An 18,770-nucleotide genomic window follows, 5' to 3' on the forward strand; every position below is an offset into this window, starting at 1 on the left:
TATATAGGAATAAAGTAGTGCACTGTATAGCATTTTAGTTAAAGTTTTAAATTTTAGTCATTTATAATCTTAAATATATGTCAAAACTCTTCACTTGAACTACACTTTTTTTTTACAGACATCTAACATGTTGCTAAAGAAGGAAAACCTGTGTGTTTTCCAAGTTGTGAGTACCCCACAATGACTTCCTTGCACATCAGGCTTTACAGATCATCCTTTCTATTCTGCAGTACTGCCAGATAGGAATTTCTACAACACAAGGCAATCATGTCACTCAAAGTCCAGATGCCCATTCCTTAATTGGTCCTCCAGGTTAACATTCCTGGCATTTCATCATCATCCCGCTACTTGTGTGTTTTACAGTGTTCATTCCAGCTCTCAGCCTCCCCGGATGCAAAAGTTCTGTTCCTCCCTTGCTTTACACCTTCAGTTCATTTTGACTAATTTTTAAGACATTTCTTTGAAAAGGAAAGACTAGTTTTTCTCTGACTTCACACTAAACTTCCTTTGCTTGTCTCAATTGGTCTGGACTGTCTCACCTTGGTGCTTACCTTTGACATGATGAGTTATAAGGGTCTCTTTGGCTGTTCATTATCTCTGCCCCACTCCATTGTATGCCAGCCCACTCATTAGACATAGCAAGATCTCCATCCATGGTGTGCTGGAGTCAGGTTAGATGATACATGAAAAGTTTAAACAGTGATTAGAAATGTTCCTGTTATTAGTTAGTGCCAGCTTTTAGCTTAGTAGTTGGTCAGAATTCATGTTACTGTTTTGCTACTGCTGTTAATGAAAATGATCTCAGAATTTGTTTTATGGCCACCTTGAATTGACCATTGAAAGATCATAGCAAAGTTAGTAATTTACCTTTAACTCCGAAGAACACTGTGGCTTGATTTTTGTGTTACAATTTTATTCCTTTTATATGACTCTGTCGCACTTTGTATTCATGTCTTCCTTTGTGACAAAACATTCAACTATATAGGCAATCATATATAATTTGCATAAGACTTATTCCTGCAAGTTGGAAGTATCTATTTATGCTGATACTTGTTTTATCAAATCGAAAGCTTTTGAAACCTTCTATTTAGATAACTTTTTTTTAAGTCAAATAAAGTGAGTCTGTAAATGCTTTTTAAAAGTGAATATGTAATGACCCAAGTCAAGATCGTTAGCAGTTTGATTCCCTTAAATAAAACTATACCTGCAAAATATGTCCAACTATTGTATCTATTTCTTTTTAATTTAAAAATACCAGGACTGGAGAGATGGTTCAACAGTTAAGAACGATTACTACTTTTGGAATGGACTGGAATTCTGTTCCCTAAACTCACTTTAGGCTGACTTTAATTGCCTGTGTACCTGTAACTCAGCTCCCGGGAATTCTGATGCCTTCTTCTGGCCTCCATGGCCATCTGCATTCATTCTTACGTATACACACACCAACAAGCATGAACAAAAATAAAATATTTTAAGAGAGTGAGGTAATCACTTTTGAGCCTATAATGTGACTCTCCTTTGCACATAGTAGCTTTTGACATTCTTCACCTTTTTGAGTTTTATTTAAACTCCAGGAAAAATGTGCCCATGTGGAATTGTGGGGCACCACTTGAGAATGATTATGTCAGGGTCTTCATGAAGTTCTTCATATGCTGGACATGTATTTGTACTTTCTCATCCCTTTTATGTAGTCTGAGGATTTGCATAAATCTATAAAGAGATTCTGATACATGAATGAGCTGCAGTGAGTTAGAGATTGTGCATCCTGGACACTGATACTGACATTTCTTTGACCACATGGTACATTTGCCTGCTTCCAGGGGCTGTGCACATATTTGAAATCGCTGAATTTCCTGATGTTCTAAGGTGTTATTTATGGACCATTTAAACATTTTAAAAATACCAGTAGATCCAAAGCCACTGTATAATTAACCCAAAAACTTAGAGCCAACTTTAGTACAAGATACAGTGCTTTTGTGGCCTAAATACCAGTGTGTAACATATCTGATTCCATTTTACAGAAACATTGCTCTTCTTGGGTTTTTTTTTTTTCCTTTCTTTGTTTTTGGTTTTTCGAGACAGGGTTTCTCTGTGTAGCTTTGCGCCTTTCCTGGAACTCACTCTGTAGTCCAGGCTGGCCTCAAACTCACAGAGATCCGCCTGCCTCTGCCTCTCGAGTGCTGGGATTAAAGGCGTGCGCCACCTAATCCGGCGAACATTGCTTTTCTTGACTGTTTTGAAGTTCACGGCCCTTTAGAAATAACAATGAGAGGCAGAGGCAGGAGGGTCTCTTGTGAGTCTGAGGCCAGCCTGGTCTTCATAGAGCTCTGTCTCAAAATTAATTAATCAACATGGAGAACGTGTGTACCCCAAAGAATGAAAAGGGTGGCTTTTCTCTTGTAGTTACTGTCTTTTCCTGGTTGAGTTATAAGAATTCTTTATCTATTCTGGAGAGTGAACCAAATCACATGTATTATTTGTAAGTATTTTCTCCCGTGCAGTGGATTATCTTTTCATTTCTTTTAAATAGTGTCATTTGAAAATTAAAATCTTTGAATTTTTCCAAATTCCTCAGCTCTGTGCTTTTGCTAGCCTATCAAAGCAATCACTGATCCAAGGTCATGAAACTGTACAGTTATTGATGCTTACTTTCTGTTCTCAGAGTTCTTTACCTGTTCACATTACAGATATGATGCATGTTGTATTGATGTTTGCGTATGATGTGAGGTTGTCATTCAGTTTTATCTTCTTATGTGTGGGTCCATCTGCAGGTGTGCCAGCATTATTCATTGAAAAGTCCCCAGTGAGTTGTAATTAAAAAGTGAATTGCATTTAAATTTGAATGGTCATTTCTGACTTTCTTTTTCTGTGTGCCTGTGAGTGATGTATTGCTTTGGATACTGGAATTATTCATCAGATGTATGGACGTCTTTATTTGAGCCACTGCCACGTAGGTGTTTTGCTCTTATTGGATGTATTGCTCCATAGACATACAATAGTATTATTTACATATAAAAATAAAAGTTGTCCTTTATGTATACCTAAATAGGAAGTTTTTCATGTACCTTCAAGTTACTGATGGTTCTTACTTCTCTGAAGGGCTCCCTTTGTTGTTTCCTAAAAAGTGTATCTACTGCTAGAAAGTTCTCCATTTTTATCTGCTAAGTAGTAATTCCTCCTTTGTTTTTTTTTTTTTTTTTTTTTTTTTTTTGGTTTTTCGAGACAGGGTTTCTCTGCCTCCTTTGTTTTTGAAGGAGCGTTTCGTTGGCTATAAAGTACTATACCCAGTGCCGCTCACAATGTTAAATAGTCACTCACCATAGCCCACTCTTCTTGTCTAAGCTTCCTTTGTGTCTGGGATCTGGGTTCTCACTGTCTTCAAGGCACTGTCCTTCCTGTTACAGTCAGGATGCTCCTGTGTCCTTTCTGGCACTTACGGTTATGGGTCTCTGAGGTTTTACTGTTTGGAAATGTTAAGCGTCTTGTAAAGTTTTTCATCAAATTGGGAAAGTTTTGAACCAGTTGTTTCTCTGAATATTTTCCTCTTCATACATTTGGTGCTGTTCACAGGTCTCTGATGTTGTGTTCTTTTTTTTCCATCTTCTATTCTCAGCATGTCTATCTTCAAGTTCAATGGCTTCTTTCCAGTGTTTCTGCTGATGAGACCACTGAAGTTTCTGCTTTAATTACTGGTTTTCAAACCAAGCATTTACCTTGACTTCTCTGTATACTGATAGTCTCTATTTGGTGAGGTGATATATTGAGGCTTTACTTGATCGTAACAGTTTCTTTAAGTTCCTTGGCTATGTTCAAGATGTTGGTTTAAATTCTTTGCCTAACAGATTCAATGTCTCAACTTCCTCAGAGACAATTTTTATTATCAGCTGTTTTTCTTATAGAGAGACCATATTTGTGTGGGTTTTTTTCACATGTCTCAATTTCTTGTTTTAAACTAGATACAATATATTAATTAATCATCAACTCTAGGAGTCATATTCTTCCAGTATTTGTTATTTGTTTTTATTTTATATTTTGGACTATTCAAAACAAATTGTGTGAAGTCTGTGTGCGTTAGGTGTGGCCACTTTAGTCTCCTCTGCATTAACTTCAATGCCTGGCTTCTGATGGGAGTGTGCTTATGTATAGTAGTACTCATACCCAGCATGCACATAGCCAGTTTACCCACGACTCAGCATTAGAAGCTCATTCTTTCCCCATGCTGGATCTCAGGGTCAGCCAAGAGAAACATCTCTGGGCCTGTGGTCTTTTCTGAGTCATGAGATGTAGCACGGAGGTGGGCACCGCCCTCTAGATTCCCAGTAATATTTTTTTTATGCTTTTAACCCATTTGCCCAGTATTTCTCCACAATCTCAAGCAGCTAAAATCTTAAACAAGTGGCTGTAATTAGTCTCTTCAGCTAAGCCTTAGGGAGTGAGCCTGCTGTACTAAGGAGAGCAGATGTCAGTCAGATGAAGACCGCTCACAGGGAACCATTACTAAAGGGTGTTCCAGTTACCTCTCTACACCCCAGTGGCTTTCAGGCTGTTGCTAAGTGACAATATCACATAGCTCTGTTCTTACCAAGATTTAGCCATGCTTTCTTTGTTTGTGTGTTTGTTTTTAAATAAATAATCTTTGGCTCTCTGCAGCTCTATGATTCATTTTTGAATCTTGACCATGGCGATCTTAGCTATGGTTTCCAGCACACGCTTGCTTTTTTGAGAGTGTTGGGAGCTTCTCACTCTGGCCATTGGACTGAAGCCACAAGTGCACTTCTCCTCACACCGTGGTTAGACTCAGCATCAGCTGGTGTCATGCAGGGACTGGAAACACAGTGTTCTTTCTTTCCAGCACATCTTCTCAATGTCCCTCCTTCTGGTGTATTTCAGGACTATGACGATGGGTACGGTACTGCATACGATGAACAGAGTTACGACTCCTATGACAACAGCTACAGCACCCCAGCCCAAAGGTAAGAGTCACCCCTTGCTGCCAGGCTATTGATGAGCTTGACACAGGACCCTTCCACGGGAGGTGTGACTGCCAGCTAGTGGGACTGAATTGACTTGCTGTCTGTCGTTTCTTCTAACTGGGGAAGTGGAATCTGCCCTTCCCAGTACCATGTGTTGACGCCCCTGGAAACTATCATGCTAAAGCACCTGGACCTGAGAACTATGTTTAATTTTATCTACTCTGATAATTTGACCCAAGTGTTTAATATCATCCTAAGGAAGGGTGATATCCTCAAAGTGGGTAGCCATTCAATCCTAAGGCCACCAAATTCCATAGGAACAGTGAACATCCTGCCTTTCTGGAGAATAGTAATGCCAGAGCTTGGCTTGCTGTTCACAGAACGTTGTGCCTTCTTAGCAGTGATGTGCCTGTCTCCCAGCGGTTTCAGTTTTTGTAAATGTAACCATTTCATCCTGATGAGGACCCCCTCCCCCCCCCAAAAAATTGTATACACCAAATACTGGTCCTGCAGTGACTGCAAAGCCTAAACACAGGCTGTGTGTGTGTGGTGATGGAGTGTCCAGGCACATTTGTGGATGTGGTGCCTGCCACTCAAGCTGTGAGTGAATGCATGGGTTCTCTTACCTGTAAACTCTGATGCTGGGCAGGTGAGAATAGTAAACAATTTTCATCTTTGCTCTTGACATACTACTTTGTATATAGCCTCGGACAGATGGCCTTCAGACCTAGGCTGGCAGGTGATCTTTTTCAGTGGATGCCTTGTTCTTCATGTTTGTGTCATTAGTCCTTGAGACAGAGGCACTCCTACAGCTTGTTGACAATGACAGCAAGAAGCTGCATGAGGCCTGTTCTACAGCTCCTGCTGTAGCTAGACTGATACTTCCTGAAGTATCCTACTGTAGAGAGCAAGGAGTCATGTGTCCAAAATCACACCTTAATTTGAATGAGGAAAAGGGTCTATAGTCGTATCTTCTAACTCAAAGACTGCTCTTTACAACTAGACATTTCTCTACTTAAAAACATAAATACCCATAAATGTTTCCATTTTCAGTATGAAATGCCCTGGTGATACACATGCATCTTCTTCTACCTCATAACACTTCCTCAGTGTGTGGTTTCTGTCTGACCCTGTTCTCATCAGGTCTGTCACCCAGGCCAAGTGAACATATCTTATAAGATGCATATCCTGTAAGATAGACACTGTGCCTGTGGAAGAGGAGACTGTATAACAAAGAGATTGATCACACACTGTTAGATGGTTTCCCTGTACTTTTTAGTGAGTACTGGCCCCACCCCCATCTGGAACTGGAATCTAGTGCTGTTGTATGTTTTTGCTTGAGCTGTGTGATGATCTGAGTATGTGAATGTTCTAGACAGTGTGTTAGTACTTATGTCCCTTAGTTTTCTCACTTCTAGCTAGCATACATTTTTCTTTATCCAAAAATTTTCTCATACATTTTAATCATATTCTTTCCAAACTCCTCCCAGATCCTCCCTACTGTCCTACCCATCCAACTTCCATCTTCATATTGTCTGTCTGTCTATCTATCTATCTATCTATCTATCTATCTATCTATCTATCTATCTATCTCCCTATCATCTCTCAAAAAAAAAAAAGAAAGAAAGTCAAAACAAAAAAAAGCAAAATGAAACCAAAAGTGTATGTACACACTATTTGGATCTTGGGGGTCTTGTGTATGCTGTCATACTCTTTGTGAGCTCATTTGTATACTAGGCCTTTTGTGTCTACAAGACACTGTTTTGTTGGAGTCATTCACTATCTCTGACCCTTACCATTTTTCCACCTCCTCTTCCATATAAATCCCTGATCCTTGAGGGAAGGTGTGTGATGAAGACTTCCCATTTATGACTGAGTGTTCCAAAGCCTGTCACTCTGCACATTGTCCATTCGTGAGGCTTTGTCTTAATTATCATCTACTTCTTATGAGGATTGAGTAATGCACTGATCTATAGGTATAGCAGTATATCAGGAAACATTTTATTGTTATGCTCCTTTAGCAGAATAATAGAAGTAGGTGTCGCCTAGGGCCCATGAGTTACCTAGTCTCAGGTTCTTGGCCATTTTAACAGTGTCCGACATTGGTTTCATCTCATGAATTGGGTGTATTTTTCTAATTTTATTTTTGAGTACATAATATAATTACATCATTTCTCTCTATCCCCCTTTCCCTCCAATCTGTCCCATATATCCCTCCTTGCTCTTATAAAATTGATGACCTCTTTTATCATTAATTGTTGTAACATGCATATATGTACATATATAGAAATATAATTAATATATCATATATATATATATTCCTAAATATAACCTGCTCAGTCTGTTTAATGTTACTTGTATGTTCCCAGGGCTGACAGTTTGGTATAGGATAACCTATCGGGAACACCATTTCTCCAACTCTCAGCATTACTTAGTTGCCTGTAGTTCTTGGTATAGGGTTGAGACTTTGTGGTCTTTCTCCCACTCCACTATGGCCTGTCTGTTGTTGTTATCCTTGTTTGTCTCATGTTTAGGCAGTAGTGTTGGTGAAACCTTATGCATGTAGCTTCTGACAATTCTAAGAGATACAGTCTCACAGTAAACTCCCTGATCCTCTGGCTCTTAATATATTTCCACCCCATCTTCTGCAGTGCCCCTTAGGTGTGGAAGTTGTTTTGGAGGTGTGTTCATTGAAACTAGACTTCATAACTCTGCATTTTAATTAGTTGTGGTTTTCTAGAATGGTCCTCATCTATTGCAAAGAGAAGTAACCTTGGTAAGGGGTGAGAACTACACTTATCTGTGGGTATAAAAATAAATATTTAGAGTGTAGTTAGGGATTATGTTCATTTAGTAAAGTGATGGTTGTAGATTCTCCTCTAAGATCCATGACTTCACTAGCCCATGGGTAGCTTGCTAGCTTTCCAGTGCCAGTCCTGATTTCCTTTTTGTTGAATGGGCCTTAAGTCCAATTACAGAGCTGTTGGTTACTGCCAAGGTATGTGTGCACTCTTAGGATTATTGTGCCGTGATGGTCATTATTGTGACTGATAGGCCTCATAGCTGAATAAGAGTGTTGATTGCTTACTTCCTTTAGAAGCTTCCACGGGACCTTCTGGTAAGTTCCAGCTCAGGGGCCCCTAGGTCATGAAGTACACTTTAAAGCCAATCAAAAAGTGATTGGTTGCCCCCATAACATTTGTGCCATTAGTGCAACAATATATCTTACAAACAGTTTGCTGTTTTGCATTTTGTCAGAGTTTGTATCTTAGTGATATTGATGTTAGTTTTCTCCTCTGGTAGCATGTAAAATATAATAGCACCATAAACATTAGTGAGTAGGGGTGAAGGTTCTAATTGGGTACCAGCTGAATTTCTCTGTGATCAATGACATATATAACTGTTGATAATAATAGGGCCTTACTATCAGGTTATGGAGAGTAACCGATAGCTTTGGCAGTAGTCTTTTATGTGTGGAGGTTTCCATGGGGCAATGAATCAACAAGATGTACCTCATTCCTGACATTGGAGGTTAGTGTAAGATGTGTAGTTGGGTCATTGTCTCTTCTATTACTTCTATTATTCTTTAATTCTTTTCATTTATGTATCTATTTTAGGAAGCTTCTGCAGTATTAAGTTTCCATATGGTTTTTCAAAAGGCCATTTTGTTAATTGTCCTACCTTGTATTCCCTCCTTTTGCCTGCCCTCACAGCCCCCTCCCCATTTAATCCTTGTATTCTAGATTCTACTTTATATCCTTTTATAACCTTGCCTCCTGCATACTCACATCCCTTGCAAGTTATTTAACCTATGTGGTTATTCAGTTTGAAACACATGTCTAAAGTTAAAACAAAATTCACATATGACAAAAAAAAAAAAGGCAATTTGTCTCTTTAGATCTTTATTTTTTAAAACTATGTATTTGTTTCTGTAACTGTATATATCACCTTTTTAATCTCTTTTAAACCTACGTATATTTTATATACATTTTAAACTATTACATCTGGCCGGGCGGTGGTGGCGCACGCCTTTAATCCCAGCCCCCGGGAGGCAGAGCCAGGCGGATCTCTGTGAGTTCGAGGCCAGCCTGGTCTCCAAAGCGAGTTCCAGGAAAGGCGCAAAGCTACACAGAGAAACCCTGTCTCGAAAAACCAAAAAAAAAAAAAAAAAAAAAAAAAAAAAACTATTACATCTGAATCTGTCTTATTGTGAATCTATTGCCTTAAATTGCAGCAGCTGTGGCTGCTGGCTCCGCCCACCTCAGCTTCCCAACATGGCAGTGGTATGCTTACCGCCAGCTCTGGGAGCCATCGTGGGTCTATGCTTTTATCCAAGCAGCATGTAGCCCAGAAACCTCTTTTTTTTGTTTTGTACTAGCAAAGGCTAAATCCACCATGTAGCTTAATGTGCCACTTGCAGAGGCCTCATTCCTGCCATACCACAGGTCGAGCGCGCACACTAGGAACCCACCAGTAGCTCAAACCGGCAGCTGCCGCTCATTTGAGAGAGACAATTAGGAACTGTTTTTAGCTCCATTTTAGAATCTTTTCTCAGTTTTTAGGTGGAAACTCTTGCCCCACGTTGGGCGCCATTTGTTGCTAGAGTTTTCCTGCCTGGCCCACAGTCAGGACAAATCTCTCTCACCCGCCAGTCCCAATCTGCTCAAACCCGATCAAGTAAACACAGAGACTTATATTGGTTACAAACTGTATGGCCGTGGCAGGCTTCTTGCTAACTGTTCTTACAGCTTAAATTAATCCATTTCTATTAATCTATACCTTGCCACATGGCTTGTGGCTTACCGGTACTTTATATCTTTCTTATCCTGATGGCGGCTGGTAGTGTCTCCTCCACCCAGCTTCCTGTTCTCTCAATTCTCCTCTCTGTTAGTCCTGCCTATACTTCCTGCCTGGCCACTGCCAATCAGTGATTTATTCATTGACCAATCAGCAACACATTTGACATACAGACCATCCCACAGCACATGATTTCTTTTTTAGTCTATTTGTATTTACATATAGAAAGGTTACTGATTCCTGTGTATTAATTTTGAATCCTCCTAATTTGCTCAGTGTTTATCAGCTGTAACAGTTCCCTGATGAAGATTTTAGTGACTTCATGCATAAAATCATTTCGTCTGCAAACAGACATGTTCACATTTTCCTTTCCTATTTGAATTCTCCTGCTTTCCTTCTGTTGTCTTACTGCTCTAGCTAGCATTTCAAGGCTTTAATGGAATAGGTGTGGAGAGTGGATAGCCTTCCTTTGTTCTGGATGTCAGTGAGCTTGCTCTAAATTCCCTTGACACTGTTGAGATGTGCCACCATATCCCAAGTCTCTCCAGCACTTAATCATGAATGGATGTCAGATTTTCCAAAGGCCTTTGCTCCATCTAATGAGATGATTATGTGGAATTTGTCTTTCAGTTTCTTTTTTATGTGGATTACATTTAACAATTTACATATGTTGAGCCATCCCTGCATCTCTAGGATGAAGTCTAATTAATAAGGGTGGGTGATCTTTTTGATGTGTGTTTGGATTCAGTTTTCAAGGTTTTTTTTTTTTTTGAGAATTTTGCATCTATGTTCATGAGAAAGCCTGGTTTATACTTTTCTCTTTTAGTTGGTTCTTTGTGTGGTTTTGCTATCTGTATAATAGTGGCTTCATAAAAAGAATTAGGAAATGTTCCTTTAGATTCTATTTTTTGGACTAATTTGAGGAGGATTGGTGATCTTCTTCGAAGGTCTGGTAGAATTCTGCAATAAATCCAACTGGCCCTGAGATTCTTTGGCTTGGGAGATTTTTAATGACTGCTTCTATTTCACTAAAGGCTATGGCCTGTTTAAATTGTCTATTTTTTCAACTTGATTTACTAGATCATATATACTAAGAAATTTCTCCATTTATTTTAGGTTTTCCAGTTTGGTAGATTTCAGGTTTTTAAATATGTCATTATGATTCTCTGAGTTTCCTGAGTGTCTCTTGTAATGTCCTCTTTTCATCTCTAGTTTTATTAATTTAGATCCTGTCTCTCATCTTTCGGTTAATCGAGCCAAGGGTTTGTTAATCCTGTGGGTTTTTTCAAAGAATCAACACTTCATTTCATTAATTCTTTGTGGGTTTTTTTTTTGTCTGTCTGTTGTCTGTCTGTCTGATTCTGTTTCACTGATTTTGGTATTATTTCTTCTTGTATTTGTAGAACTTTCAAGTGTGTTGTTGTTATCAATATGAAATTTCTCCAGGTTTTTTTTTTTTAATATAGTGACTTAGTGCTATGAACTAGTATCTTAGAACTGCCTTACGTCCCTTAGGTTTGGGCTTGTTGTGTTTTCCTTTTCATTATTAATTTTCTTCCTGACCTAATGTTTATTCTGTAGTGAGTTGTTCAGCTTCCATGAGTTTGTATACTTTCTGCTGATTCTGCTTTATTATTATATTTAGTTTTAATCTGTGGCATCAAATATGGTATGTGTCATTTTTTTTTCTGTGTTCTTATATCTGTTGAGACTTGCTTTTTATCCAAACATGTGGTCAAGTTTGGAGAAAGTTTCATGGGCTGCTGAGAAAAAAGTATGTTCTTTAGTGTTTAGGTGGAATGTTCTGTAGATTCATGAGAGGTCCATTTGATTTATGACATTATTTAACTCCAGCATTTCTCTGTTTAGTTTTTGTCTGAATGAACTGTCTTGGCGAGAGTGGGTTATTAAAGTCACCCACTGCCACTGTGTTAGAGTCAATATTTGATTTTACATTTAATAGTGTTTCTTTTATGGACTTGGGTGCTTTTGTGTCTGGTGCCTAAATGTTTAGAATTACAATATCCCCTTGCTAGATGTTTTGCCTTTGAGTATGTGCTATCCTTTCTTATCTCTTCTGGTTAGTTTTAATTTGAAGTCTGATTTGCTGGTTATTGAAGTAGCTATACCTGTTTGCTTCTTGGTGCCATTTGCTTAGAATACCTTTTTAAAATACATTTACAGAGTCAATATCTACCTTGATATTAAGTTGTATTCCTTGGATGTAGCAGAAGGATGGCTCCTATTTTTGCATCCATTCTGTTAGTCTGTGTCATTTCATTGAGAAATTGAGACCATTAATATTGAAAGTTACTAATAAATACTATTCATTGATTCCTGGAATTTTGTTGTTATGGTGTGAGGTTTCCCCCTCTTTCAGATAACTGTTCTGGGATGGGATTGCTTATTTATTGTGTCCTCTTGGGTGTAGTTAACCTCTTCTGACGGATGCCTTTAAGTGCCTTCTGTAGAGCTGAGATGGTAGATAGAATTTCCTTATATTTGTTTTTATTGTGAAATGTTTTTTCTTTCTTCCTTGATATGATTGATAGCTTTGCTGAGTATCATAGTCTCGACTGGCATCTGTGGTCTCTGAAGATTGCAGAACATCCATCCAGATGCTTTTGGCTCTGAGTCTCCTTTGAAAATTCTAATAGGTCAGCCTTTATATAGGACTTTATATATGGACTTTTTCCCTTGCAACTTTTAATATCCTTTCTTTGTTCTATACTTTTAATGTTTTGATGTATTTTGTGTGTGCTGAGGGGACTTTCTTTTCTAGTCTACTTGATGTTCTGTATGTTTCTTTTATCTTGATAAAGACATCTGTTTATTTAGATTGGGAAATTTTTCTCCTGTGATTTTATTGAAAATATTTTCTGTGCCTTCGACCTGGGTTTCTTTTTCTTCCTCTATCTCTAGTATCTGTAAGTTTGGTCTTTTTCAAAATGTCCTAGATTTCCTGGATATTTTGTTTGTGAAATTTTTTGGATTTAACACTTTCTTGGATTGAATTATGCATTCCATCCTGTCTTTCTCTCTTCCATGTCATATTCTCTGTTGGTGAAGACTTGCCCTGAGGTGTTTGTTTGACAGCCTGGACTTTTCATTTCTACTATGATCTAAATCTGGGTTTTCTTTGGTGATTCTATTTCTTTGTTAAATTCTATTTTCATGTCTTGGATTGTTTTCTTCATTTCATTCAACTGTGCTTTCATGGTCTTCTTTAAGGGATCTATTCAAATCTTCTTTACAGTGCTTGTTATTTTGGAGTCCTTGTCTTGTGCTTCAGCTAAATTACTTTTCTAGGGGCCTATTGTAATATGGCTGTTGGTTTCTGGAGGAGACATATTGCCTTGATTGTTCATCTTTGTGTCTTTTGAGTTGTGGTCTAAGCATCTGGAGTTCAGAGGTTGGAGTTGTTTCTTGGTGTAGATATCTGGTCTCCTTTTTTGTGGGATGGGTACTGTGTCCTGTGGTTTCTATTACCACTCTAGGTCCTAGCCAAGTGTGGTTGGGAGGTACATACTAGAGAGAGATTCTGGGTCCCATTCTAGGATGGTTATCTGTAGGTCCCTGCTAGAGAGAGTGATTCTGTGGGTCAGTGGGAGTCACAAAGGTATAGAGATGACCTAGAAAGCAAGTCTGAAAGGGGCAGTAGCAAAGGACTAGGAGGATGCTGGGTCTGCACCAAGAGGTCATGTCTCAAAGGGATGGAAGTAGCCTTTTTATGTTTTGATTTTGGTTTTTCAAGAATACCAGTCCCACCCAGCATAGTTACCATAGGGAAGAGTAGAAAACAAACACATTGTGAGACTTCAGCCCAGATGATCTTCTGTTTCCTGAACTGCCTTAAAGAGCCAGATTTAAAGCCCTTATAAATAAGACAGTAATGTCATAATGAGTCTCTGGTAAGCAAACAGAATGAAAAACAAGTTACTTAAAGTATACTCTAAATCAGGATCAGAGTTTATTGGCGTTTCAGCCATTACTTTCATGTCTCACTCAATCTAAAGGACAATGGCACGAGTTGGGTCTGGGCTGGTGAAGCTTGTGATCTTTTCACTTAAATGTGGTGATGCATAAATACAATGGGAAGCAGTCCTTTCAGTCCTTTGGTCATTGGGTCAATGGTTCTTGAATGTCTGCCAAAATGCTAGGCACTGCTCTTAGGGTTTGATGCCAGAGACTGTTAACATAGGATCTGTTACTGGAAAGCTCACTGACTGTAAGGAATCAAATGTAAATACTTAATTGTTAGCTATTCTGAGAAGCCTGAGAAGTTTCATTGGAAAGACTACAAAATTCCAGTTTGGAATTTATAGACATATCTGAAAGAATTAAATAAAGAGTAAGGAGTAGTCCCTAGATGGCAGTCAGGGAAAGGACCACATAGCAAGGTGAGACAGGCATGAGGAACATCAAACAACAGCAAAATACCTTGTGTGGGGAGCACTCAGAGTGTAATGAGGGTAGAGTAGTCTCTCTAGGGGCTGAGACATAAGACTAGGGAGCCAAGAGAATGGCGTGTTTAGACTTGAATTTAGAGAAATTCATCAGCCGATAGTATGGAGAAGCTGGGGGCAGACGCTTAGCATAGCTAGGGGCAGAATCAGTTAAGAGACTGCAACACTATAAATTATAAACCCTAAGTGTCAGGAAATACTCGCGAAAGAAACGGCTTACATAGCAGTGCAGCCACCTTCTCTGAAGTGGGGTTTTCAGTGTCACAGCTGACCGTACCCAGGAGCAAGCAAGCCCCATGAGAGTTGAATGTATGCGCAGTGCAGGAGCCCAGCGATGTGAAACTCACACTTCTTGAAGAAGAAAACTGCTTCAAACAATTTGATTACTTGCCAAATATCGTTCAACCTAGACACAGAAGCCAGTGAACCTTGGTCTTGATGGCATAGGATAGGCTTATCTAACCTGCTGCTTTTTAGTAAATTAAAATGAGAATGCTGTTTTGCACAGTTGTCTGAAGAAATGTTTTGTTTTTGTTTTTCTTTACATTAGTATGTAATAAAATACTACAATATTGTTTTCTTGTGGTTCTGAAACTGAGGCTCAAAGTCGTCATGTCAGTAGCTCCTACTTCACCTGAGGCCTTCCTCTCTTTGGCTGGCAGGTGGCCACCTTTTCCCTGTGTTCTCACAGTGTAGTTCCTGTGTGAATATGTCCTTGGCGTCTTTGTGTATCCAAAGTTTGTCTTAGGAGAACATTAATCAGATGGGATTAGAACCCATTCTTAGGCTTCATTTCAAATGAAACCATCTCTTTAAAGGTCCTGTCTTCAGTCACAATCATAATTAGGGGTTTCAGGGCCCAGGGGTTCAGTATAGAACTTTAGGGGGAGGGTACACAATCTGTCCCATACCACATAGGTACTATAACTATGATGTATGTGCAGCATATTTCTCAAAGTTAGGAACCTGATAGAAAGCAGAGTATCCCTAGTATCACATAGTGTCAGTATGGAGATCATCCCTCCCTTCTCAGTATCCCCTACAATTCTGCTAAACTAAATCTTGAGATGCCATCATTGTATAAGGTTCAGAGATCTTGTCTGAAATTCAGCTTAGGGCCTACCAAGTATGTAAAGCCCTCTTGGCCCCAAATTTCATCTTTCCTTCCATACCCTTGTTTGGATTTCAGCTACTTTTACTAATTGCCACTTGTACCCCATATTGGGCGTTCTGGTGTGGATAAGTGTTTTCCTCTGAAGGCTCCTTTGCTAAAGGCTTGAGCTACAGCTGCTTGGGCAGCCTTTGAAAACCTTAGGAGGTGGGGCCTCACTGGAGGAAATGGGTAACTGTGGGTTGGTCCTTGGGAGCATCCTGTCCCTGATCCCTCGCTGGCTCCCTGCTTCCCTGCTACCATGAGGTAGAATCCTCCTCCTCACAGGCTACCCCCAGTGATGATCTAAAGCTCTGAAACAGTGTGCCAAATCAAGCCTCTCTTCCCTTAGGTTGTTTTCTCAGGTATTTTGTCAGAGATTAAAAGCCTAACCCATGAGACATTGAAAACCCCTGGTATTTAACGCTTTCAGATGTTTTAAGAATTGTGTCTTGAAGCCTCATTTTATCGGATCTGGATTATCTTAATCAACAGAACTTCACTTAAGCCACATCTTTAATATTCAGGCTAAGACAGCAAAATTAAGAACTGGAGTCTTAGAACTTAACATTAGATCCTTGCAGCAAATAGCACTTCCAACTTCTGCTGTCAGAGAACACACAGCCTCGGGGTCAGGACTGGGTAACACCTGCAGTGCTGTGTAGCACCATGTCTGTAGGCTCGGGTGTCTTACTTTACACATTGCATTGCTCTAAAATGTATTTTATACATCAATACTTAAAGTCCAAAACATATTCCGTGCTTCCTTTGCAGTTGGTTGTTGCTTCAAGGTTTCCTTCTTGGTCCTTTTAGAGAAGTGGGAATCATGAGCAGAGCTTGATAATGCACCATCCCCTGGAGTCACCAGCATGAGAGCCTAACATGTGTCCACTGTCCCCTGAGATGGGCTAGAGCTTACGCATCAGACTCCAGTAGACATGGTGTTAAATGTCACTATTAGTTCACGTTGTTCAAATAAGTGGTGCAGGGCTTTGAATTGCTTTGTGGCTGCCATTTTCTTTCTCTTAGGCATGGCTACACTAAGTGCATCTGGCTGCCTCTGGCCCTGTTAGGGGCCACACTGCCTGAGTAGAGAATTGGAGAGCACCACATACATTAGTGTTTTCAAGTTTCTGCTTTGATGTGTTACCCTTAGCACATGTTATACATAGACATAGAGCAGTTACAAGTTACCAGTTAAAAATACTTTCACTTTTTCATACTGGTGCATAGTCTGTAACATTTGGAGACCTGTGCTGTAGAGGTTCAGACTATGGCAGAACTGTCTACAGCCTCCCCTCCCCTGCAAACACACACACACAGAGACATACTTTCAGGCAGTTGATTCAAGCTTTCTAAGCCTCTATTTATAAGAAAGATAACTGTTTTCCTCCAGAGGATTGAGGAAAGTACACCATTCACTCTGTTGTCTGCTAGAGGACCAGTGGGGAGAAAGCTAGTACTGCCTTCCTTTCACACCTGCAAGTTACTTCTCATTTCACAGGTGGATGACTGTGGGAAGCCTACATTCATAAATCTAGAAGGACTCTATGGGCAAGTATTGCCAAGCAACAGTGGACGGGCAGGAGGACCTTGCTTAAGACTGCCCGTCTGCTCCACCAGTGTCTAGATTTGCCATAACAGAGTGATGGGAAGATGGGCAGTGGCAGAACAAGACAAGAGGTGGCATGATGATGTGTCCTGTCCGCTGAGTGGAGGGCCCTCTTCAGAAAAGACTTCTAAGCTCCTCAGTCCTGATCGCCTTTATGGTGCTTTAGGTTGCACAAACAAGCGTATCAGGAGGTTTTATACATTTAATTCTTTCCTCTCAATTTTTAAGTATCCTATCTTAGAATCAGAGTACAAATGACTGTCCCTACATTGATAGACTACCCATCACTTTTGTAATAGCCTTGGTAATACTGACATTGTAGTATAAAATAATGCAGTTTATTTAATTTCACACATTTAGCTAATACATTGTCAACAGAGTTACTGGAAAGGGGAATATAACTAGTTCTTTGTAATTTGCAATTATAATAACTCATTGGACGTTATTGATTGGTCCCTGTGGGTACACAGCTTCAGAGTAGCTATAGTGATGAATTTGAAAAGATGATGAATGGCCTTGACCTGACCTGACTTGAGCTTCCATAGATCCCACTGTTTTGCCTCCTGGAAGCCCAGCTCCCAGATGTAATCCCTTCCATTCTGCAGTAAGTCGAGTTAGTTTACATTTGACATCTTACCTACAACCTTTATGACAGTTATAACACTTCAGTCTGTATTTCTAAGCAACTATGAAGTAGCCAAAGAAATATCTGGCCCTTGTAGCAATCACAAGTACAATAAAAAGAAAAATGATCTCAAAAGGTGCACATATCCTCAAGGGAATCAGATGACAACATTTTGCTTCTGGGGGATTCATTCTATACTGATGAATTAATTTCCCATTGCACCCAGGTTTTGACAGTACTTTCAAGTACATATTTCATCTTCTAACATCTCTCTCTAAGATTTTCATGAAGATGCTTTAAATTCCTGAAAAAGCAATTAAAGATGGCATCTCACTGTGGCATTGGTCATGTGAGTCATTTGTGCATCATCTCCAGTGTCATGGTAATCCGAGTGGTAGGTTCTTCTACTTAAGGAATCTGAGGGTTGAGAAGTTCCACAACTTTTCTGAGACTGCACAACCAAAGGGACTCAGGCTCAGGCTTTTGTCTAACTCTAAAATCATTATCCAGCCGAGAAAAAAAAATTGTATTTAAAACTGTTGGCTTGATGCATGACAAAGCACCACATCACCCCTTTACCAAATTGGTAGACCTGTTAGAAGCTGAGAGTGCTCTGGTGGGGTTTTGGGGTTTTTTTTGGTTTCTTTGTTTGTTTGTTTTGTTTTTTTTTTGTTTTTTCGACACAGGGTTTCTCTGTGTAGCTTTGCACCTTTCCTGGAGCTCGCTTTGTAGACTAGGCTAGCCTCGAACTCACAGAGATCCGCCTGCCTCTGCCTGGTGGGGTTTTGAATGGCAGCTTCTGTCCTCTGTGCCTGTCATCTACTTTGTGGTGATTTCAGTCAGGACCTTTAGCATCATGGCACAGTATGATCTCTAGAGCTGACCTGTGAATGTAGAGAAGAGTTAGGAATTTCACTTTGTAAATGCCAACCTGCAGTTTAACTTAAGATGTGGCCGTTTAAACATCAGACACTCTTGTACTGATAACAGCTAGTTATCATCCAGGAGCACTGTGTAATTAATGATTTGGTCTAGGATAAAATGTGTTCACCATGCTTTACAACATTGTTGTCAAATGTTGTTATTTCCAGTGGTGAGACCCATTGCATGCAGCATCTCAGCCCATCAGACACATTTTTTTTTTTTA

The 18,770-nt window shown here is 39.6% G+C and overlaps 1 protein-coding gene across 5 annotated transcripts in view; it reads left to right on the forward strand.

The window, feature by feature from the left end:
• Nucleotides 1–18,770, forward strand: part of Khdrbs3 (KH RNA binding domain containing, signal transduction associated 3) — a 175,370-nt gene that overhangs the window by 117,565 nt on the left and 39,035 nt on the right. For all 5 annotated transcript variants that reach the window (XR_008220522.1, XM_052747943.1, XM_052747942.1 and 2 more), the window contains exon 7: nt 4,891–4,973. Coding sequence is in view for 4 of the 5 variants with exons in the window: in XM_052747943.1 (XP_052603903.1) it covers nt 4,891–4,973 (83 nt within the window). In the remaining variant the exon portion in view is untranslated. The remainder of the gene's footprint in view (nt 1–4,890; nt 4,974–18,770) is intronic.

Source organism: Peromyscus californicus, unplaced genomic scaffold, assembly GCF_007827085.1.
Source record: "Peromyscus californicus insignis strain IS unplaced genomic scaffold, ASM782708v3 Scaffold_20__1_contigs__length_68692818, whole genome shotgun sequence".
In the NCBI taxonomy this organism is placed as follows: domain Eukaryota; kingdom Metazoa; phylum Chordata; class Mammalia; order Rodentia; family Cricetidae; genus Peromyscus; species Peromyscus californicus.